We start from the raw sequence: 25,562 nt of genomic DNA, 5'->3' as shown, positions 1-25,562 counted from the left end.
TGTTAATAAAAGATTTCAACAAACTGTTGAAAAAAAAAGTTGAACAAAAGAAGTAACAGAGTCATAGATTATACAGGTGATAACGCTGATTAATTATCTAAAACAAATTTCCATCCCAAAACAATAGCCCTCAACTAGATCTAAAATCCATTTTTATCCCGCATGTGTAACACGCCACATATATATTCAGCAGAAATTGCGAATATCACAAAAATCGCAAATATGTCAGTCAAACAACAAAATATTCAAAAGTAGATAACGAAAAATGGATTACTAGATAGAATTCTACATTGGAAACCCACAGAAAAATCGTTTACATTTTGCATTCAAACGAATTTAAGCAATTTAGAAAATGCTTATCTATTTTGCCAATCTTTCCAATCTCCTTTTCCGTAAAAATAAAATGCATAATATACAACAAGCAAATGCACCATTGGTTTTTCCACCTTTTTTATAGTTTTTCTTCTGCTTTTCTACTATACCGTGGAAGACCCATAAATTTTATTCCGAAGTAGTTTTTGCGGCTATAAAACTTAAGAAAACGTATTCTCGTTTAGTGTCCCAATTTTTTCCTTCAGATAAAACGTAAAGAGACAATATTTTCATTTCGTTTTTCCCCCGCATGATGCATATTGTTACATGCTTCATGTCATATACACACAGTTCCATATACAGACACAAATGCATCCCAGAAAAACGAACGATAAGTGGCTGTACAGCTATGCATATATGTAGAGAATTGCTAACACTTTGTTGTGTATATTAACACATTGGAAGAGAAACGACGGTTTTGGCTACAGCAAAAAAGCAGTCAACCAACGAACAGATTTTCCTTCAAAAGATATACATTTTCGCTCTCACTGATTTTTCACGATTAGTGTATACACACATTCATATGCGCGATTTACCCATGCGCATCAACAAAAAACACAAACGTACGAACGAATATCATCCCCTACTTTCTGATTGTTACAACCAAGAAACGTTGAAAACTTTTGCTCAGTTTAACGATAGATTTCAAGTGGAAAAACTCGTGCTCCGGTAGTTTTTATTCGAGAGAAAAATAAAATTAATTTTTCCATTTAGAGCCAAAGATTTTGATTCATTTTCCTTTTAAATTTGTTAACGGAAATTGTGGCAATTAAATAGAGTAATTTTCGTAGAAAAAGAAATTAAAATTGATAAAAATACAAAGGTTGTAACTGTGTGACGGGAATTTAGTAATTGAATTAATTTTACCAATTATATTTTCGTTGAATTGCGCCAACAAAACGTTTCCAAAAATTCATTCATAATAAATTAAGAGAAACAGAAACTTTAAATATAACAAATTGGAAGGAAGTTTGAGGAAAAACCGGAAAATATATATAATAAATAATAGAACAGGGGCGACAATTTATGTCAGTGTTATGAGAATGTAAACAAAGTGTGGCAATAAAAATACGGAAACATCATAAAAGCAATTCAATTTAGTGAAGTGTAAAAAGGAAAACTTTCATGTTTTGTTCGTTATACAATTTGTAAAGAAGAGAAAGAGCATTTTATAAGACAGGATTTTGTTTTTGCCGCCTGAATTGTTACATTAAAATAGAAGTTTTATTGAAACTGCTTTTCAGATTATTATTTTTGTCTTTTAAGTTGATATGCCGTTTTCAGTTCAAGAAATTTCAAAAATCCGTTACTTGAACATTTTCTTCCGTGCAGCAAAAGGATATTAATTTGGAAAAGTGCTGCTTATATTACGTTACGTTGTTTTTTTCACCGATTGTTTACATTTAAAAAAAAGTCATTTCCACGGTTGTCGTTGGCAATAGCTTTTTATGCGACATGAAAAGCACATCTCGCAAAACAGAATGCACTGAAACGTAGAAAATATTGTGCGGTATTTGAATCCATTGACACAGTGTCAGTGTGTGTGTGCATTATAGTATAGATATAAAAGCTGCACAATTTCATCGTTCCATGGACTAAACTGATTTCAGTTTGTGTTTTCATCAACCGAAATAATATAACTACAAAATGTGCTTTTCGATCGTACCTTTTGTGCTCATACACTCAAGATGAAGTTGGATAATTTGAACGCAATTTGGATTTGGATAGTTACGTTTATTATATTTGGAGCTGAAACATCAGAAGGTTAGTCCCGTTTCGTCGTTGTACATATTCATGTATTATATTCTAGTTCAATAGGATAAGTTCATAATGTGAAATCGTCGTCGTTTGATTGATGCCATCGAAAGAACAGCTTATGCTGTAGGATTCGGTAAATGAATTGCTCGATTTTAAATTCCGTCTTTTTGTCATCCATAAAGCAGGCAGACATATTTTACAGGAGCTGATTTAATTTTGAAATTTAAACGAAATAGAGGAGGATTTTGGTGTATTATAGAGACGAGCGAACATGAAACTTTACGAATCATGTGGGTACGTTAGGTCTGGTTTTCTTTGTCATTAATAATGATTTTCTGCTCGACGAGCTGATGATGATAAAGATTTATTAACGATCACAATACTTATAAAGCAAGACAAAAATTAAATTGTGAATGCTTGTGGATTTTGAAAAATCTTTAATTTCTATTAGACAGGTTGCGATTTTCACTTATAATTATAGGTTGACATAAAATTGAAAAATGGCCAGTAACTTCACTATACAAAGTATATGGTGGGTCAGCCTAAAATTTATAAATTTTACGTCAACTAATAAGTCGCAATCTCCCTATTGAATTGTGTTGTGCACACATTTATCAGAAACACGTAAAAGACACGATTAGTAAATAAACCTTTAGTAGCTATTCAAAGATTTCTCTTTGCTGTTTAATCTTTCGCTTTTTCTACGGCTTAGTGGTTTTTCTTATAACTTTAATCGAAGGGGTGATGACCAAAATCTAGTTCTATTACATGCCTTAAAAATGCATCGTTTTGTTCCCAGATTTCTTGATAGCTTCTAATATGATCAGAAAGAATGATGAACTAAATTGGTTCAAATAAGTAACAAGAAAGGATAATTACTCTAATGGGTCTAGAAATTAAGAGGAATACTACCGTAACGACGTGATGTTGATGTAATATAACCATGCCATGCCCCATGTGAAAGTGATACTTAGTTTGCTGTCTCATATTTCAGTACTAAGCCGAATATTTTTGCAGATTATTTCCTCGAAAATTGAAATCAATATGTTGTCTTGTGTTGTTCTAACAGCCAACCTCTCAATAAAACTATAGGAAAAATGACTTAGTTCATTTTCGGGCAACTGCATCAGGCAGGGGTCAAAGTATTAAAAGTTCATATCACACATAAAGGGAAAGCTCGGAACACCAGTGTGTATGTGTACTTGTCTCCGGTTTTATATGTTTCACAAAACTTTCCCGAAAGTATAACAATGTCCGATAAGAATCTTTGTAAATATTCAATTTACAAAATTAAAAACAATTTTCCGAATAAATGGGAAACTAAACAACATTTGGCATATAAGAGCACTACAGCAGGGTTTTGTTGCAGCGACTCTTTCAATGAGATAGTGAATCGTTCTCTATCGGTAGAGTTTTGATTGAATAGAGAAAAGAGAACTGATGTCGTAATCCCTCTCCTGTCTTTCATTGACTTTTGTAAAAAGTACGATTGGAGAAATGTCAAAACCGACACGATTCTGCTATATGAAAAATGTTTTATCAAGGTTCCGAAAGAACAGGTTAAGACACCTCTGAGTTGATCACGAAGGCGAAGACGCCAATATTTCTCTGAGGCGCCTTCTACGTTTATGAAAATTTATATGACGACTTCAACTTAACAAAAATAAAAAATAAAAAAATTAGTCTGTTCAAGTTGAATTTTCACACAATTTGCGTTTAAAAAATGCGTTAGACAAAGTTGGTGTCACCCGCCTTCGTGGGTGTCTTAACCTGTTCTTTCAGAACCTTCGGTTTTATAAGTGTGCTTTACAGAAATTTTAATTCTTCATTTAATGAAGGTTTCTATGCTCTTGCTGAATACCGCGATTATAGTTAATCCAAATATCATCTGTTATCGATAAATACACAACAAAAACAAGCGACAAACAGACACTGGTTCGTTCCAAGGTCATTTCGAAATTTCAGGTTGACGAAGTTTTTAACGAAAAATTTACAAAGAAATCTGTTGACGTTTAGGTTATTTTCTTTTCTGATGATGAAATCGTCGGCGTTCGTGTTGCCAAAGTTCGTGTTTACTGTTATTTGGAACAAACAATGATCTATTGAATGTTAAAAGAAATGAAGTAATAGATTTTATATGTTATTATGTGGTAAAACGTTCATTATACATAAAAATATAGCATGCATATCTGTTCAAATGTTCAATTTGGAGTGTGGGATCATTATCACTGATAATTTATCCGTGCCCTCGGCCTGGGATCACAATCTTTCACTCGTCAAAATGAACATTGGGACAGTGTTGCATAATATATATTTCGCATCAACCTTTTGAAACTTGCTGAACGAAAAGAACTGGTGTATGTAAAATATTAAAAATCTAGTACTTGATCTGTTAACCGGAATACGTTATCCAAAAAAAATCAATGAATAATCCTAAAGAAGAAGGTATTACTTCATTTTTCATATTTCTGAGAGTGTAACATTTTATAAAATTATAATTTATCGATCCTAATGACAATTTGTCGTGAGTTACGACTCGTGGCCATGTTTATGCATTAGTAATAGCATCAAGCAGCAAACGTTACAGTTGAACACTATAATTTAAAGTGGTCACAGTTTCGATATAAAACCTATAGTGGTTGAATCTACACTTTGCCTAATATATGGGGAAAAATATTTTCTTAAAAAATGACTGGTTTCCCAATATATTTTGTGCCACGTGCTAGGTTTCTAATTTCTTTTTTGTTATTTAATAAACAATGTGTGCGCGTGTTTCATTGTGGGAATTCGTTGCTAGCGACGCGTGTGTGCAATGTCGTATCAAGTATTGTACAAGTGCAACCAATGATATGCAAGGTTTCTGTGCACTAGTGCAAAAAATCCTAGTATTTTAAAGCACTAATCGTGAGATTATTGGCTTCGGATAGGGTTGACAACATATCGTGTGAGACAAAATACTTGCATATCACTTTTGTTTCATAAATACCAACAGTCAGGTTACAAACAGACACATTCAGAAGGTATACTTCAACTTTATAAGTAATTGACAAATCATAAATTCACTACACAAAATTCCAATTTGAAAATTGATTTCCAATTCAGATGACATTGTCACATTTTCATTCAACCTAAATCTCAGCTTCATGAATGTAACAATCTTTTAGCTGATTAATTTTCCATTAATTTGATTCATTTAGTTCAAAAACGTTTAATCTTTAATTTAGCTGTCGCACATTTGACATTTACTCTCAATGTCGCGTTACTTCTCTATTTTAATTTCACTCCGTTTATTTTTTTATTTCAATATAAAAGCAAAAGACAGAATTGAAGGGGCTGTCAACATATATAGAGCTACTATGGACAGATCTAACATGCAAAATGTTGTGCACATTTTATCAAAACGGAGCTCAAAATCAAAACAATTTTCTGAGAGATGGAACCCAAACAGATTTTCCGTTTTTATTGAAAACTAAACCTAAAAAACGAATCGTTTTTCACATTCAATAATTATTTTCCTACATTTGCAACGTTAGTGGCTCTGCAATTTTATATGGTCGGTGTATGTTCTGCTAGTCGCTCTGAGTGATAATAACACATCGAGAGGATTTTCAGGCAAACTCTGTCAGTAAGGGTATCAGATTAAACCAAAATTCCCTGTCATTTGCGTTCTAAACCCTCTTCTTAGCAATTCACATTCTGAAAGCTTATAATCGAGCTAAAAATTTGCAGACAGTTCATCTTTAGTATGGCATTTTCTTTTTTAGGTTTGACATTTCCCTGAGTCGGTAACCCTTCCACTTATATCTAAAGGATAGACTGATTTCTCATTTTCAAAAGATTGGTAAACGAATCTTTTACTTCATTCGTTTTAACATTTTTTCTGACACATAAAACAACAACAACTAGAATTTGTCGTTTATTCCTAAAGCAGCTTCCAATAGCAAATGATTATTGCCTTTTGTAAAGGGTACAAATTCCTTACAAAATTAATACTTAAATCCAATATTGATGTCAATCGAAAATTCTCTCTCCATGAGCGAACTTACCAAAAAATGTTGTTGAAATTTGTATAATTGAAATGAAGCACTTACGGTTGACTTAACATTGTTCAGAGCCCTGCACGTACGTCTCCAGTGGGAGTTCATAATATATGCGCGTTTGTATTGTGTTTTATAACACAAAACGTATTTCTTAATGGAACAATGAAATTTTGCCCGTACTAAAATCCGAAAAGTGTTAATTTCGTTGGCATTTATATATGAGCCCCAAGAATACCATTCATAACAATCAGATTTCCTTTTATTCAGCCAAAAGCATATATAAATATTCTTCAATACAAGGAACATGTTTTTTTTCGGCAAAACGCCCCAACCATGTAATAACGCGTTCAATAAGATGCTAATAATATAAACGTATACTTGAATCGCTAGTCTTCCATAAGCATTTCCCAACCGGAAAAGTTTTTATTTTATCTCACACGCAATCATTATACATTTTACACATAAAAGACACCCTTCAAACAAAATGTTTTCAATTTTGTTTGCGAATTTGCACAAAACAAAACGAACAGGAACAACAACAACAACAACAACGAAATGTATTTTTTTTAAATATTGACAAGAACCTTTCTTTCATATTTTTTCACACATGTTTTCCTTCTAATGGCATTTTATATATAACATACATAAATATCATACCCCGCCGTCGTCGTCGTCGTCGTAATAACACAAAAATGTTTCCCGCTACATATCGAATGTTTCTTCTTCTCTTTTTCGGTTTTGTTTTCCCTCAGGTTTCAATCTATCAGAATTGACTTTGATTTTTCTTTTCTTTTTTTTATATATTATCATTTTATTTATTTGTTTTGTTCAATGTTGGGAAACAGTATTTTATTATTGAATTGACTTAGTTTTTTTTCTGGTATTTATTGGTTTTCGGTGGGGGGTGAACAGTGTGGGAGGACAACAGTGATAAACATACTCAATGCTGGTGATTAACAATCAAATGTCAATTAAGTAAGTTATTAATTTAGTCAATTTTGATGTATAATAAGTGGATTTGGTTTTGGTTTTATATCATTTTGGGAAAGTTTATGACAAGTTAACTGAAATCGATTTTATGGACTATACACCTCTTTAAATTATAACATGATTCACATCATCAGAGCACTTACAGTTGCATTGGCTTCACTGGACTATGTTTTCGCTGGAAATCGACATTTATGTCTTTACGACTCAAGTAAAACACAATACAATGAAATAGGATGGATTAGCATTTAAGAAACGACACAATCATATTTTATCGACAAAGATGTCGAAAATAAGACGTAAACTCTGGATAGTTTTGTATATTTTATATAATATAGTAAACGGCCAGTAAATAGATTAATCAACAGAAATAGCAGATAACATGATACATTTGTCGTATAACTAAATGTTGAAAGATTTAGTTATTTCCGGCACTTTCCGAATCAACGCCTGAGGTGGTCGTAACGAAAAGTATCATATGTCACTCAAACTAAAATTACGTAGAGTGTTTCGAGCTGACGCTGTCGTATACTTTCACCCACCTGAATATCAGTTTTTTTTAGATCGAGTGACGACGTAGGATGCAATAAAAAAAAATCTATGAAATAAAATGAAAGCAAAATAAAATGATCGAGTCAGGTTTTTGACAATTGAAATTCAATTGTCAAAAACCAGACTCGATCATTTTATTTTGCTTTTTACCTTAGTAATTTTTGCAACTAGTTACAAAAAGCTGTAGGTTTTGTCGCTAGAAGAAAAAAATTAACAAAAAAAAAATGCGTTACAAAGTGGCAGATGATTCGGTAAAATGTTTGCTTATCTTTTTGCAAGTCGAAGCTATAAGCGTCAGCCCCACCGATATCAGTTCTTTTGTAAATAAATAAAAGGACTTGCGTCACATCTCCACTGTTAGTGGTTTTGGGCGATGTACGCTTCAAAAATTGTTTCATTGCGATTACAATAGCCGAATGTTTAGATGTGTTGCTCGATGAGCAATTGGGTTTTGGTGTCGAATGTTCGAAATTTGGGCAGGGCAGAATTTTTAATTATGGTTAAAGAAGAAGTGGTGAAAAGTAAATCCATATCACCACCAGCGACGAAAAGGAAAATGTTGAAAACAGAGAAAAAAACGACCCTTCGAAAAAAGTGGAAAAATATATCATCCTTAGAACCCTTCTGGGTAAGAAACGCAGTCGCTTGAAAATCCCAATCCGACTGGAGATCGTGGAGCTGACGTTAGAGATGTGCTGCTCCCACGTCACAAACTCGTCTAACGTCAGTCCGAGACACTTAACGGACGAATGCACCTTGACTTCCACACCTTCAAAAAACAGAACTGGAAGATCGTCAATTTTGACGCTGGGTTTGCGGAAGTGGACCAATTTCGTCTTCTCCAAGTTCAACGTAAGCTTATTTACACGAAAGTACTCTGCCATAAGAACAAGATCTTCGGAAAGGCCTGACACGTTATCAGAAGCTACTGCCGACGAAATAAACATGTTCGTGTCATCGGCAAATCCAAAGGGGGAGGAATTCATCGGTAGATCAAAGAAGTCGTCAATGAACACCACGAAAAGGAGTGGGGACGGCACACCTCCCTGCGGAACACCGACAGTCTCAATATGAGTTGTGCACAAAGTTTTGAAATGTTGACTTTTTCAGCACTGGTCGTAAGTTTTCCTTACGAGGTCCTTTTATTTGTTCGTCTAGATAAAAAAAACTTCATTCTACTTTTCATCGAGGAAACGACAAAGATGAAATAAAATTCAAAATTTTATCATTTAGCGTAAATTGCGTGGTAGCTTTGGTGGTTGCAAAGAATATTTTTTACCTTTTCGACGTCTTTGTTTACCTTTTCGACGTCACAACTCATTAATAAAGCCTTTCACAAATGATCATCTGTTAGCAACAGCTGACGTTGTTTTATACAACAAATACAAGACTGAATAGAGTTTCTTCCGATAGTTGAATTGAAGTAGTAGATTTCATAAATATTTTGATGATAATATGACATAAAAGATTGAAGAAACCGCCGTCCTTCCATACATTGAACATGTATAGTAAAATTTTGATATCTATGATATCTACGGCGTGCGGCCTTGTGTCATAATCACAAATCTAGAGCCTAATAAAGTACTTCGCACTCGATGTCATAAATAACTATTTCACAATGTGAGATATACACATTGTGTACTAGGTCTAACTTGATAGCTATTCTATTTATAGATAAATTGTAATCCTTTAACAATATAATCCCATTCCACAAAATCAAAGAATATTTTGGGTAGGAAAATTATCGAAACTTTATGAACATACCTACCCTATGTTGCTATAATATGAAGTAAACGAGTTTATGCTTTCGTTTAATAATTTCTTTTTCTGACACTCAAGGGAAAAAACATTTTTAACCATTACGCTCAGTACTGTAACGATGTTGTTGCTATTGTTTTCTTGGCCCCTTTATTGGCTATTTTAAGGTATACTCGAGCTGAACCGAACAAAAATAAGTTGTACTCAAACAAATAAAACCGTCTAATGTAAAAGTAAATATTTGATTAGCTAAATTAGTGTGGCCATTTGAATTATAAAGTGAACCCTATTTACTTCAATATTAACAGAGAAGTTGTGGTATATAACACTCTTATCGGGAAACATAAAAGTTTCACTGGCATAATGAAGTCTGGAGTATATTTCATATCCACACATTATATTTTGCTGCCATGGTATATGAAGATAATTATTTAGGTAAATAATTTATAAGGGTTGGTGGGCTAGCCTTCAGTACATAAATTGAAGTATGTGTCAGTTTCAGTTTTAAATATGTAACGTCAAATTAGCAGGGTAATTCAGTCAAATGGTCATTGTTCGCATCATGGCATATGACTCTTTTATGCCATATTTACCCTTACATCACTACAGGAAAGTAACGATGCTTTTTTCTCTGTCGGAAATGTAACTGAATTGTAAGCGGAGCGGAACTTTTTTGTGGGGTTAATATATGGACTGAAGGTTTTATCTTTTTAATAATATTTTAAGTCTCTTAAAAATGCCTTCAAGCTTAGTGGGATTTTGATATTAAATCGTGCGTTAGGCTAAAGTAAATCAGCTCAGGCATGTATGTTTCATTAAATCCTCTTGTTTTGATGATCGTCAAGAAACTTTTAACTGTAATATGCTTTCAAGCGACTGGAATAAAGTTTACACTAACGGTTTCGATGTGTGAAATGGTTTTAACCGAGTAGTTAATTTTTAATTGCCCCGCAGAAATGATTCATGATGACATTTCCGAGTGACTTACATACTTGTTTGGACATCGTTATTTTGAAGTACTTTAAAACAGAAGAAGTTACGGAATGTTAAATAGACTGTTTTATTGCAGGATTTACTAAATCACCTGGAAGGAGTTTTATACGTAAAAATGTTGTAAAAGTCACACATAAGTCTGCAAAACTGTCAAAGCTCCCCAGGATTTTGTATATTTCTTGAACACAAACCGTCTATTCCTCCCCCTGCAAGTAGTCCGAGTACGAAACTTCAAAGTCCATCCTGCCTACCATTTTAACTCTATATCATCATTCTTGCATTTAAATCTGCACCGAAAAGCCATGAGCAATTTTGCGTTATTGAGATCGATAATTTTCTATCGTTGAACGTATACCTCGACGTATACTACAATAGGAAACCCAGCACAATTGTCAATTTCATCAACGAAAAATTTGCTCGTGTGTTTTCGGCCTAAGATTCAGACCAGTTTAGGTTGTTCATTTTTGTTTAAAGATATAACTGCATATATGTATGGTTATGGTAGATTTATTAAAAGTCGATGTCATTTTGTTAAATCCAACAGAAGTTTTTATCAAAGGTCTGGAATGCTTTGAGTAAATGAGTAGATTTGAGAGTCGTAAGTTTTTTTTTATAGAAAATAATTTCAGCGAAATGGTATTTACGTAAAATAAAATTGCTCCTTTGAGCAATGCAAAGAATATTTTCGTTTACCAAACTTATGAAAATTCTTCCATTACAAGCAGTATGTATAGATAGGAATCGAAGCAAAAAAACTTTCCGGAACACCTAGTTTTATTACATCGTCGATTTGTCATCATATAAAACGTGCATTATCAAGACACTGTGTTGAGCTGAATTTGATTGCTGTGACTTGCAAAAAAAATGAGTAAAAATAAAACGTTGCCATGATAACATCGCAATATCAGAAGGAAGATAAATGCGGGATTTTCGGTTAATATGGTTTCGATCCCGATGGTTGCTGGTTGCCATTTTACACTTATAAATATGGTGTTTTGTATATACACCACAGTATAGGTACAATTTCAATACTTTCCTTAGAATGTAATATGCCAAGATAAGCGTTTCCACCAAATAAGTGTGCTATTAATATGAATAGGAAATTTTCTTTATCCCACGTCCCAGGGAAAATCAAAGGGAAACCGACCTGTTTATTTGTAAGGAAACGTTCTGCTAAAATCGATTTTAAATTAAGAAGATTGACGTTGATTTTGGTCGTTATCGTTTCATACATAACACACCGTCGCATATTCGCTCGATATTACGCATCAGTGGCTTTCACTTCGATAATTTGTGTCCGCTCTTTATTGTGAAACGGAAGTGTTTCCTAGCATTAATACGTGTAATAATTCAACATTTTTGTGGTGATGATTGAGTTTTTGTGAAGCGCAAATTCCACTGTGTATAACTAAGACTAAGTTTAACAAAAAAAAATAGTCAGAGACTGTGACACGTAAAGAAGATTAGGGGGTTAAAATGTCAGTCCCCAGAGTGACTGGTTTTTGTTGAAATCTTTTTGGTGTAAATTAAAGTCATTATTCATGGTAAATGAATTAATTTAAGGCAACAAACTATAAATTTAAATAAATTTAGGTTTTGACATTGCAAAGTTGAATATTTCATAATCTAGTTTATTATGTCTCTCTGCACTGGTGGGAAACTTTCGTTTTTTTTAAATTAATTTCAATTAATTCGTCAGCATTTTTAAATGATAAACTTTGGTGGTTTTTACTTAACATTGATGTTTGGCGAATCTAGTACTTTGGGGTAGCAGTAAGAAATGCGGTAAATTGTTGCGTTTTCGTTCTCGGGCTACAAACACTCACTCTTCAAAGCAAACATTTTTTAAGTAGGAGCGTAATATAATATCTACATGCCTGAGGGTCGAAAATCGTGCTCTTTAACGAATTTCATGAACTTTTGACCAGAGTTGGATCGGTTATCCGAAAAACCGAAAATTTCGGTTCGGATAGAACCGAACCGAGAATTTCGGTTCGGATTGAACCGAACCGAAATTTTCGGTTCGGTTTGAACCGAACCGAATACTTTGGTTTTGTCGTAAAACAATATGAAATGAAGGCAGACTCGTCAAAATTGATTGATTTCATTATGAACTAAACAAAAAGAAGTAAATGGAGCAAGAAATTCTCGGTTCGGTTCAATCCGAACCGAAATTCTCGGTTCGGTTTAATCCGAACCGAAATTTTCGGTTTTTCGGATAACCGATCCAACTCTGCTTTCGACGCCAATAGCATTTAAAATCTGTTACAAATTTTGGGAGAAAAGTCTCGTTTTCATGTGCTTATTGACTTATTTAAATTGTACAAAATTGTTTCATAAAAGGTAAGTGTACCGCCACATTACGATTACATCTATTCTTTATTTTGGTGACTCTACTTCTTTAGTTCTACAATACGTTTTGGTACTTAATTGATTACAATTACTAGAGCTCATCTCTTGTCGATAACAGATGCTCAACTGAAAGTTGAATTGTTTTACAATGCCACCAAAGAGAATATTTTTTTGAGTGATCGTTTCTGGCTAGTGGAAAGTCGAAAGCTTTTCGTGATTGAGATTCGCTGCGACCCAATTATCGGTAGAGACTAAATGCGTCCTATCAGTGACCGAAGTCAATGGGTTGTGAAGCAAATGCCAGTCACTAAATTTCCAACTTTATGTAGCCGTTTTCGTGAATAATTTCTTATCACGACATGACTCTCCATCTAGCCATAAAGAAGCATTCGATACTCGAAACTAATTCAGTTAATAGTATTTTATACACACAACCACCATTTCCACTCATTCAAAATAATAAAATTAAGTAATCGATTTTATCATCAACATCAAACATAATAACATCATCATTTTAACGACATCGTTAAAACGCAACAATAAAACAGAAGGAATTTTAATCAAACAATTAAGCAATTAATTATGCATATATACGTATGGGTATTGTGTATAGCTGGGACTAACCCAAACAACGTTCTGCTCTCTCTATTTTTTTTTTTTTTTGAACTCACATAAGAACGAAACCATACCTTTGAGTAAATATAACGAGGACAATTAACAAACACATTAAAAAGTTATTATTTTTATTAAACTTTGCACGAAATATCATTTACTTTACAATAGAAATAACAGTTCCCCCTATTTCCGTCGTCTGGGTTGGTGTGATACCATTTCTTCGGCAAAATATTTATAGATTTATCACATGGTAAAATCATGTATAAGCTGTAAGACAATAACTGTATTTCCAGCCCATATACGTGTGTATTATAATGGTAACATGAATATTGTGGTTATGAATATTTGTCATTGGATTGTGGGAATGGGGGTGAAGTAATTAAGGTCAATTTACACCCAGAATTTCTGTGAATAGTCAGTGGAATGGGTAGATTGTGTTAATAGAATAAAGATTGTCTAAATGGCACAATATCCGATATATTGAGTTTTGTCTTTTGTGTTGTAATTGGACGTTGTTTTGTGGTGTTAGTCAGAAGGGATTAATGGGAAAATTTACTTTGATTTGGTCTGAAGTTTCGGCACGAATTGGGACAATGTTTTGGGCTTGGTTATTAACGTTCTACAAATAGCTAGTGATATGTGATCAACAATGACCACAAAGGTATGAGCACGGAATAGTGTTCCTTTGTTTGGCAAAATATGTTAAATGTTTAAACTGTTGAAGTAAAAGATTATTTAAGGAGGCTAAGAATATCAGTTGCAGACTGTGGCATTTGTAAACCTCCATAAACATCGCGGTCCTAACGACAAGACAAGATAATTATTATACTTATAACACTTTACGCAAGTGATTCATTACATTTGCTATAACATTCAATTTTTGTATTAAAAAGAAACGGTTATTCGGACTAGGGAGTGCTTTATGATAACTAAAAACCCAAAAAAAACTACACATTTCTACGTTTCATCTATCCTAAACTCTATCTACACCCGATCAAAAAGAATTAGTTTTATAAATTCAACAAAATTTACTCATACGTAAACCAATATTATTCTTTTAACCAAAAATGAAATTATTTTGTTGCAAAGAATATCAAATTGCATATCCCCAGCACTATCTTGTTACATATAATACCTCTTAAAACTTGAACGAAAATACTTACACAAAACTATATTTGAAAATTTAGTTTACATAAATTCAATAACTTTTGCATCAACTAGCCGGAATGTTTATTTGATTCGGAAATCTCGTAGTAAAGTTCTGCTTGATAAAATTCTATTTTCATTATTATATGGATATTATAATATTTACTTTACGGGGGTATCGCATACACATTCCTGACTGTGTCATACAGAGCAGCAAATTTTGAATTATTTGAGAAGTTGGAACGGAAATGTTTAAATTGACAACTTTTCAGTTGAATTTGTGAAATATAAATAGACAAATAAACATGGCTCTTAATTAAATGCTTCGTTTATTTCTGTGTTTTTTCAGGAAAACAACATCGGGCTGTTGATGCAACATCAGAAACAAATAATGGTAAGTCTGACGATTCGATCTTTTGTATTTTGATTTGAAAGCAAATAATTTATTTTTGCATTACTTGTTACGTTGATAGTTATTTGTTAACAGAGGGAATAAAATAGGAAATAATTTCACATTCCAACATCTTATTCGTAATTTCGCTGGAGTTAGAATTTCCTATTTCCTCTCAGAGGTGAACAAAGTGAGCAAACTTCTATTTTTCAAAGTGATTTTCTCACTAGAAATGTCATTCGACCAGCCGTCAAGAAAACACAATTTTCTCATGGCCTATTGAGGGGAGAAAATAAGGCAAAACATAACGCGGACATGAAATAGTTATTTGTTAACCAAGTGGAGAAATAGGAAATTTCACCAAGAGCGAAAGTTGGAATTTCATATTTCTCCACGAGGTGAACACAACGTTTTACATGCTTGCGTTTCACGAAAATCCGTATTTTTGTCCACTTTGAATAAAATAAAATAAATAGCGTGTTTTACTATTCAGCCATTTTAGTTGAGAAAATTATCATTTTCTCACCTAATATGGCTAAGCCCGCCATTTTAGAGGAAAAAAATTATTATTTTCTCAGCTAAAATGGCACCTCTCACAATTTTCACAACAAAATAAGGATTTTCGCATCGCTCCCATAAAAAAAAATTAATTCCCATGCTGTCACTGACTGCACCCGCATCCCGTATGACATAAATGTTGTATATATAGATTTATTTAATAGTTATTTGTGTATCTGTTTTGGACGATTGTTTTTAGGTAATTTCGCGAGTTGTAGCCCGAACGAAGTGAGGGCTAACATAGATTTTAGATTTATTCATACGAGGCTAGGGCTACATACGAAAGTACATAAAATCAATCGTTCAAAACAGATACTCAAAAAAAATTCATGTAAGGGGTCGAAAACCAGAGAAAAATGTCAAAACTCCCTCGTTTTCGGCCCCGACACATGAAAATAAAATTTCACACAAATTATTGGCATTTCGGTACAAAGTTTTAATTTTGCGCTAATCGCACTAGCTGTCAAACACAATAATTGCACTCTTATAAATAAACCATTTTAAAAGTTTTGAAAAATTACTAGCAATCAATTCTTCATTCAAATAAAAAGGGTTTTGATTCAAGAACCAGCCTCCGACTCGTGCTGCAAACCTTTCATTCGTTAAAATAGTTATTTGTTCAACGAGGGAAGAAAAGTTGCGTTTTGAGGATGTTGTTGTGGGCGACAAGTCACCCGAGAAAACACAATTTCCAACTTTTTTTTCGAGGTAAAAATAGCGTTTTTCACAACAAATGCTTTTGAAAATTTCAGTAGAGTGGTGAAAATTACTATTTTCTCACCTGCGTTGTGAGAATGCCTTCTAACATGCTTTTTTAGCGAATGATAGAAATTATTGAAAAATATTCATGCCATCCCGATGCCATCCTATTTATTAGAACCTTAGTAAGAATCCTATTAAAATGAATTAGAATGGATCGAGATATCCTTTTAGTCTCATTCAAATTATAGCTTTTAAAGTGAGGTATAAAATCAAGCAGACATTTTTCAGATATTCTAGGGCAATTCTCGACCCGAGTTTAAACTTTTAAACTTCGAGTATAAAGTTTAAAGTATAAAATTTTGACAGAACTGGCATATCGATGAATGGTTCAGTAATTTGATAATAATTACCACCAAAGTATCGTCGGATCTTGATTTTATTTATGAAATCAGTAAAGCTGTTGTTTCTAAAGCTAAAGACAGTGAGAATAATAATTTACATCAATTAAAAATAAGTTATTTATACTTCACACGGTCTATTGGAGTACATTGCTGGATCCTTTTTTTTTCAGAAGTCAATTATCGTAATATTTCCATAAATTAAAGATTTTCATCGCGAACAGTCGAACAATGAAATTGTTATTTTCCTAACTGGTGTTGAAATATGGCGACTTCGTCACTTATTTCCCACGTCGTTTAGGAAAAAGTTGTGATTCGATGATAATAAATATTTTTTCAATGGTTTTCATGGTAAATCTTCTTTTTATTGAAATATGAAACTTTTTTCTCAAAATCGCACACGGTCTATTCTTGATTTTTCATGAAATTGAGTTAAAATTTTGAATTTTTATCAATCATCCAAATGGGTCAGGTGCAATATCACATTTTACATTTGAATTCCTATAATATTCAATTTATTTCCTTTTTTTAAAGCAATTCTCCAATGTCTGGTACAATTGCGAACAAAGTTTAGTTTTTTGCAAATGTCTAACCTATTTTTAATTCAATGTCGGTTTAGATTAATAAATAAAATTTGAATCGATAAATTTTTGAAATATAAAAGCCTGAGGCTATTGCAAAACTGTTCAATCAATAGTCTGAATATAAATTCACTTCACAATCAGAAACTGTTAATTTTGTTCTCGTTCTCATGAAAGATTTACCGCTTCAATTAATTTTGTTATTTTGTGTATCGGCATTGATAATATGTACCGACGATTGATCGTCTGACTCAGGTAGAAGGATAATACAAATTTGGCGTTCATTCAGTCAGTTTTGATATTTTTCATCTAAAATTTTCTCGGTGGAAGAACACAGTGCTTCAGTCTTTTAGAATTAGCTAGTCATCAATAACCGATAAAAAAAATCGATGACCTCAAACGTGTGTTTAGTTTATGATTTGAAGATATTTTGGTATATCAAACACTAGATGATACTCGACACAAAGGGAACAAACAAATATAATGATTGACAATGGTTGTCTGTAAATCATGGCATACATACGTGCATAATCTCGTTCTCAATAAATTTTAATAATTGATTAACCTGAGAGTGATAGCATTATTAGATTAGGGGTTGGAGGTTTCAGTCCATTAGTAAAACAAGGCATCAGAACAGTCGGAGCGTTTGCTGCGACTTAGCCCCGTACAACCCGTAATCCAATTTTGTCCGCAACCATTATACGTCCGTAGCCCTAATAAGCTCGGAACCCTAATACGTCCACAACACTCTAATGCGTATGTTACCAAAATGCAAGTCAAGTTGCGCATTGTCAAATTTACTGAAACTGTTCATTTTTAAAATTGCGCATAGCGCAATTACGAAAGCCCGTACGAAGTACCTTTCAAATAAAACCAACAATTTACGACATTATTTTAGAAACCCAAAATTTTTTGCCAACTTTCCATTGGGTATTCAATTACCTCTCAAATGAAACAAAAACTAGCAAAATCGGTTGAGATTTACTCGATTTATGTGCAAAAAGTACTTACGGCCGAGTAGCGGCCTTAGTGCAAGGGCCCAAATTTGAAACTTTTTTTGCCATCATTCTATTCGTCATTCAATTATCTCTCAAATGAAACAAAAACTAGCAAAATCGGATGAGATTTACTCGATTTATGTGCAAAAAACACTTAGGGCCGAGTAGCGGCCTTAGTCCAAGGGCCCAAATTTGAAACTTTTTTCGCCATCATTCTATTCGGTATTCAATTAGACTCCATAAAAAACTAAATCTAGCAAAATCGGATGAGATTTACTCGATTTATGTGCAAAAAACACTTAGGGCCGAGTAGCGGCCTTAGTCCAAGGGCCCTAATTTGAAACTTTTTTCGTCACGTTCTTTTCGGTATTCAATTACCTTCCATAAAAAACTAAAACTAGCAAAATCGGATGAGATTTACTCGATTTATGTGCAAAAAACACTTAGGGCCGAGTAACGACCTTTGAGCCCTCCCAACAAGCCCACGTTGCATCTTACCCAAAAACAATGTTCAGCAACTTTGTTCTACTCGTCAATACCTTTCATTTGATATATCACAAGCAGCTATTGCGTGCATATTTCGGTAGATATCGTCGAAAGACTGAAAAACACCTATAGGGCCCTAGCTCTGGAAGGGCCGACCCTACCATGCCCATTTTCAAACTTGACCTTACTTTTGTCGATACCAATCGGGGAAAAAAAGAATTTTGAAAAAAGGTTGCGATTTACTCTAGCTAGAGGGGTCACGGACGGACGGACGGACGGACATTTTTTTTATTGCGGATTCGTCATCTATGAACATAACCAAATGCTTTGCCCTTACTGTCTGCTTCCAATTCGACGTGTTACAAACGGCATATTAATCTTATAAGCCCCCAGTACTTCGTACGGGGCTAAAAATCACAAATATCCCCTGTTAATCTTGTAGGTGCTGATCCATAGGATCTTCTGTTTCGGATTCTCTGGCTTCAGCTTCGCTTTCATTGAAAATTTCCCCAGAAATTTACCAGAAATTCGTTTAGATGCTTTTCACACAACGATGAATCCTAAATATTTGAATCACAGTGAGAGACCACAAACACAGCTGAAGTAAATTGACCTATCTATTCTGTTGAAATGATCATTAAACATAACTGGCAGTGGTTGCGGTTCGTTAACTCCACAACAGTATTATTGTGTAACAAACAAACAACATTTCAGTTAACTTCTTAATAACGAATGTCTATCACAGTTCATTAATGCAAATGAAAGTCAATCTTTACAGAAGTTTCTGCCGTAATAAACTAACAGACACATTCCAGAAAATCAACTGAATCATCTATGTAATATGGTATAATATGAACAATGAAGAGTATATTCCGGTATATTCCAGAACTCCAAAAGTATTTATTCATACAATCCAAAACTTTTATGAAATTTTAGTTTCTTCAAAAATTTTGAGACCGAAAAGCGAACCTAATGAACTAAAGTTTTCATATAATTTTTAAAGGGAAAGCTCTTAGAATTTATCTTTTTCTTTTTAAGTTTAATAAATATTAATTTCAACTCATTTTCGAGCAAGAAAATGCGTTTATATTCAATGTTTTCTAAAAGCATTAAGAAAAACCATTAATCATTTTCATCACATAACATTTACCAGAAAAGCCACATTATTTATGTTGTCCTATATTTGAAACGAACCTACGACAGGTGAAGATTAGTATTATACAGAATAATGGAAAGAAATCTTAAGCTGGCATTTCATTGTTTATCAACGTAAATGAGAGGAAATGAAAATTAAGCGTTTTAGCTGGGAGGCTGGTGACTGCTGTGCCACCAAGAAATAAAAATTACTTAAATAATTCATGGTTTTTAGAGGAAATTAAATAATGGTTTACTTTAGCGCTAGCAAAAAGAAATGTGTGTACATTAGAATTTGATTACAAGATTAAAAATGCTATTAACAGGGCAGATTTCCTTGTAGGATTCATACATACGTGTACATTCTTTACAGTTTTTTTTAAAACTTAGTAACCGACCTTACATTATTCATAATAATAATCTGCCTGCGGTATGTATAATCCGCATGTTGATATAATGTTTGTGCCCCCGAGAATTGAAATACGACTCTTTTCAGCACTCATTTTAGTGTTGTAAAGTGACTTATTTCAGCACCCGTTTGATGGGATATTTCAACACTCAAAGCAGTGTTGTTATGGAATTTGTATGAGTTATTACAACATTCGTTTTAGAAAATGCAAAGCAATGTGATCGATCAAATTTGAAGAGTGATTGTTTACCATGAAAATTATGATTTTTTGGGCATTTGTCTATTTCAATTCTCGGTTGGCACAAAGCATGATGTGTTACACGTATTGTAATGAGATTTTTTCAGCACACGACCCAATTTTCCTTACTCGCTCCGCTCGTACGGAAAACTTGCGTCTAGTGCTGAAAAAATCAACATTACAATACTTGTAACACAACATACTATTTGGACACACTAAAACTTTTCACATCAAAGACATTTTCCTTTGGAATACCATCACGTACGGGCAGAAGTTCTGAAATGAAGAAAAGTAACATAGGTACAAATATGGACCTTATGAACGTGTTCTTAGATTTTCCTAAGGAAATTTTCTTTTCACTTTTCTTTTGTAAAAAGAATTTCTGTTGAACTTCCGGATAGGAACTTATACGCTGTGCTCTGTTCTGATAAAAAGATCGACCAACTAGAAAAAATGTTGTTGTCGATTTAACAAGCATTATTATCGTTTCTATTACTTCGTTTGATCAAATGAAATCTTTTACTTCACTAACTTTACTATAGAAAGACAGTCAGATCTTCTCGATTATTTTGTTGTGACAGATGACAGTCTGCTGTATTTCTGGATGCGTACGATTTTGAAAAGAAAACTTCATATATTTTGAAAGAGGGAATAGGATTCTTAGATTAGTTATTGTTCGTGTGCATTAGTTTCATGTGAAAGAAACTAAGAGCATCCTCAACGTTGTTAATTTTACCTCTCTTAAAATACTCTAAATAGGGTACTGAAACTTGACAGTGTGTCACACAACTTTAAAACACCATTAAAAAAACCATTTCATACAAAATAGTACTCTATTTGGCTGCTGTCGACCATAATCATTTTTGCGTGAAGTGAACACAGCTGCCAAATAGAGTACTGTTTTGTATGAAATGGTTTTACAGTGTTAAACAACTGTATGGCACACTGTCAAGTTTCAATACCCTATTACTCTGTCACTTATGTTTGAAGTGCGCTGGTGAAGGGCTTTGTGCTGTTTCAAACTGAAAAAAAAAACAAAGAATGCGTTAAAAGATCTGTCAAGTTTAAAGCACGAATATGCAGCTGTTTGTTCGGCAAACTTTTAACGCAATTCCATTTATGCGCACTTTTGAACCAAAATAATAAAATTTTAGTCAAGTTTCATATTTTTGGTTCAAATTTGACAGATGACTGGAAATAGCTATTTTGCTAACAAGTTAGTAAATGGAATGTTTTGCGCAAGAGATGTCAGAACATTTACTAACGTGTTAGCAACAAGATTTTATGTACTGCAGTGGAATACTCAGTTTTTACAGACGTCAATTTACGCACTAGTGCTTAAATATTAGAAAATCCCCTGATCATGAAAATACCAAAAAAAAAAATTTTAAGTTCGAAGCCATGCGCACCTTTGAAAACCGACTTTTTGGTCCCAAAGCTATAGTGAGATCAGTTCTGGCGACAGTGTGGAAAAAAATTTGTTAAGTGTATATGATAATTACTCGTAGAGACCGGCTTCACATACTTTGACATACTTTAAAATTTAAAAAAATTTGACTCACCGATGAAAAATTACAAGAAGTGCTCCCGACCATGACTTTTTGAGAATTTTTCTGGATTTAAAGCTTAGTGAAATCTGTGACTGGGAAGCAATATAGTCGTGTCGTAGCTCATTTTAAAGGGAATTTCAAGAGCTTTCAAACGAATATAGACTCGACGTAAAGTTTCACCGGGTTAAAGATTCGTTGACCTTCTAGTGTGTAAAAAATGGTACGAGAAAAACCATATTTTTTAATTTTTCACAGAATTTATGCAAAAACGGTTCCCAATTGTTCTCAGTATTGCTGGCGTTAATAATGCAGCCATCCTGGGAAGGATGCTATAAGTCAGTGCAAGTGGTGTAAATCGTAAATGTTTTTTTGATTATTATTTTTTTTTTTTTCAAAAAACACCTTTATTGGTATGAATAGTACAATCTTAGCTTGACGTTAATTTATTACTACTGATGAAGTGTACTAATTTCTTTACGAATGCATCGAAATTAGTAAAACGTGAGCGGGTTGACGATCCATTGACCGGGCCCAAATGAAGTGTTGATTAATGTGGGAAACAATTTCATGATTTATGTATTGCAATCTTCTCATTATGGTTCTGGATTGGTGGACACCATTTGTTAAAAGTCTATTTAAAAATCCGGCGACACGTAATGGGCGAATAACGATTTTTTTCCTTCTAAATCGTCGTTTTTTGTCATGCTTCATCGGTTGCGAGTTACATCAAATTAATGTCACTCTAACTCACAGCCTTGTATACATTAACCTTTTCTCGATTGTTGATAATCCCGTGTTATTTAAATGTTGCAAGAACATTTATCCACCACGTCAATGCCATTGTAAGTCATGACATGTTTATGAACATAAAAATCATAATGTCTAATCCCATCATAATTCCTACCAAAACAACGTTCTATATTCAGCAGACGTTTTTTTCTCCGATCCATACACAGAGGAGTAAAAAAAAAACAAACAACAACGAAATCTTCGCCATTCTAATCTTCTCTTCTTTATCCCATTAAATGAAATGTCCTCTTCATTTTTTTTTTTGGAAAAAAATCCTTCCGTGATATTCACTGCCTATCATAAGACTTAAAAAAAAGTTGACTGGCTCTCTCTCACACAGCGAACGATAGACGTATCCCAAATAATAAAACAATTTTACTAAAATGTGTTTTATGATGATGGGTATTTAGGGTGATGTCATTCAAACTTATATATACAATGTATATTCACCATCCATACATATATTCCCTTTATGAATGATATAATAAATTGCTGTATTAAAATGAAAGAAGGTAAATTGTACTTTATATTTATCATTCAAATAGAAAGGTAAAAAAGAAGTGATGCGTGAATCGTATTTTCTTTTTCGCTGTGAAGACTATATACAATAATTTAAATTATCGATCGCTACCTTAAGTCGAGGGGATATGGTAAAAGGTTGCTGGCATATTGAGCATATAATGTGCGATTGATTTGACTTGATCCTCTCAGCATTATAATTCAAGTGTTTTTTATTTTATCCAATGAAAATTTCTTATTTACATTTTTTTTTCTTCGTATTTTGATTTTATTATTTGAACTTTATACACTTTGCATATAAAGCATAATAACAACTGTTTTGCATATCGTTTCAGAACTTAGTTTTCCGAGATTTGCTGAACCGATTCCTAACATAACAGTAACTATTGGCAGAGATGCTTTGCTTGGCTGTGTTGTAGATAATTTAAAAAACTATAAGGTAAGTGGTGTGGCCTGCATAATTTGTTCAATTAACTTTTGATCAAAAGGTTGAATGAAAAATTGTTGACAATTACTTTAATCTTCTATAAATAAGTGATGAGCAGAACGAATGAAGTAACAGATTTTATACAGACTATACTTTACCTTGCCCAACATTACTGTTTAATTGAGGTTAAAGTATGCTCAATCCTCGATTGGATTCAGTAAAAGGAAAAACAAGATAATTTTCAAAAAGAGCTAAGCATCTGTCAATGACAATAGTAGATTATTCACCTCTGTCCACATGTTTATTTAGACACTTGGGGAGTTATTGCATGAGCCGAAGGCGAATGTTATAACCCCAAGTGTCTAAATAAACATTTGGACAGAGGTGAATACGCTATTTTATCTACAGACGGCGAAATAATAGCACTTTTCACTGCTATTATTTCACCTAGGTAGAGAGAATTTGTTAAATCTAATGAAGAAACCGATTTTGTATCAAATAGTAGGAATCAACCTTTAACACCATTAATACTCGGAAACTCACGAAGGTATAAATTATGACGTTCAGCCCATACTACTATGACATTGCTTTGTCTTCATTGGGAAACAGGGCCTATTTCCTCAAAATTCCCGAAAATTCACAAAATTTGTGTTAAAGGTGTTTCCTACTATTTGTTCGTGAATCTTAAGAATGATCAGTCGAAAACAGCCAAAAAATCCTGAAGTTGTTCAATATGTGGTCTTGGAAGTAAAAAAGTCAATAAAATGACTAAATAATTGAGGAATTTTAGGTAATTATTATATATTGAAGTATACAGTTTATTCAATCACAGAAACGAATAAAAAAAAACACTCGCTTCGCTTGTGATTGCTAAATTCAGTAAACGAACCATTTAATTTCTTAATAATAGCTCGCAACGAAAATAAAAAATAAAACATCACTGATTTCAGTCTTTGATTATCACCGGCTAAAGTTTTGTAGGACTAATGGTCGCATCTACTGTGATAACAAACCACACAACCGATTCAACAACTTCCCAATAAAGCGAAGCGAATACATTTTCCGCTGTCCGCTCTCTTTTGCATTTACATTAAGAAACACTGAAAAAAATCATTAATCTAAAAGATGCTTCCATTTTCGTGTAATTCACAACGTAGGCGAGAAATAGTTATTTTCTATTCTCAACTGAAATTTTGGAAGCCGTGAAAAACGACATGTTAAGTTAACATTGCTAACCTCGGGAAAAAAGTAAGAAATTTCATTTTCTCGGGCTCGCTACGCTCTGACAACCCCCTCGAAATGAAATATCCAACTTGTTTCCCCTCAGTGAACAATTCACTATTTATTGTTTCATAAACTTATTTTAAAAGGAGATATTTTCGCAACGACCGGGATTTTTCTTTCGTCAGATTCCCGAGAAGAAAACCTAATTTCCATTAGCGCTACATCGGCAAGTCACAGCAGATCAGTAAAAATACAATTCTTCGTATAAGATAACACGATTGTAAATAATAAAGTATTGCTTTCGGAATTCTGGACCCGTTATAATTTACGAAAATTTGCTGGTTTTACTTTTTAATGAGATGTCTAACAAAATTTGAACCGGAAATCAATAAGATTTCCATGACTACACAAACCCTTCAGTGAAAAGTTTTATTATCATTTTACAAAGAAAGCTGGGAATGCCAAAAGTTTAATCTAGAAATTGACTCGAGTTTATAGTTTTGTTTTTGTTGATTAATTGGTTAAAATAACAAAAAGTAGTGGCAAATAATTGCTCGAATTAGCTAGAGACGTTAGAACGAGACA

The 25,562-nt window shown here is 33.3% G+C and overlaps 1 protein-coding gene across 2 annotated transcripts in view; it reads left to right on the top strand.

Moving 5' to 3' along the window:
- Window positions 1-1,126: 1,126 nt before the first annotated feature.
- Window positions 1,127-25,562, top strand: part of LOC119082386 (lachesin) — a 48,871-nt gene continuing 24,435 nt past the window's right edge. The window contains exons 1-3 of one of the 2 annotated variants that reach the window (XM_037191915.1): window positions 1,127-2,136; window positions 14,923-14,967; window positions 23,662-23,765. In XM_037191915.1, the coding sequence (XP_037047810.1) occupies window positions 2,061-2,136; window positions 14,923-14,967; window positions 23,662-23,765 (225 nt within the window). In that variant the 5' untranslated portion in view covers window positions 1,127-2,060. The remainder of the gene's footprint in view (window positions 2,137-14,922; window positions 14,968-23,661; window positions 23,766-25,562) is intronic. The other variant, XM_037191914.1, reaches the window with a different exon arrangement.

Source organism: Bradysia coprophila, unplaced genomic scaffold (assembly GCF_014529535.1).
Source record: "Bradysia coprophila strain Holo2 unplaced genomic scaffold, BU_Bcop_v1 contig_415, whole genome shotgun sequence".
Taxonomy (NCBI): Eukaryota; Metazoa; Arthropoda; class Insecta; order Diptera; family Sciaridae; genus Bradysia; species Bradysia coprophila.
The sequence above is the reverse complement of the archived record's forward strand: the minus strand, read 5'-3'. Positions and strand labels throughout refer to the sequence as shown.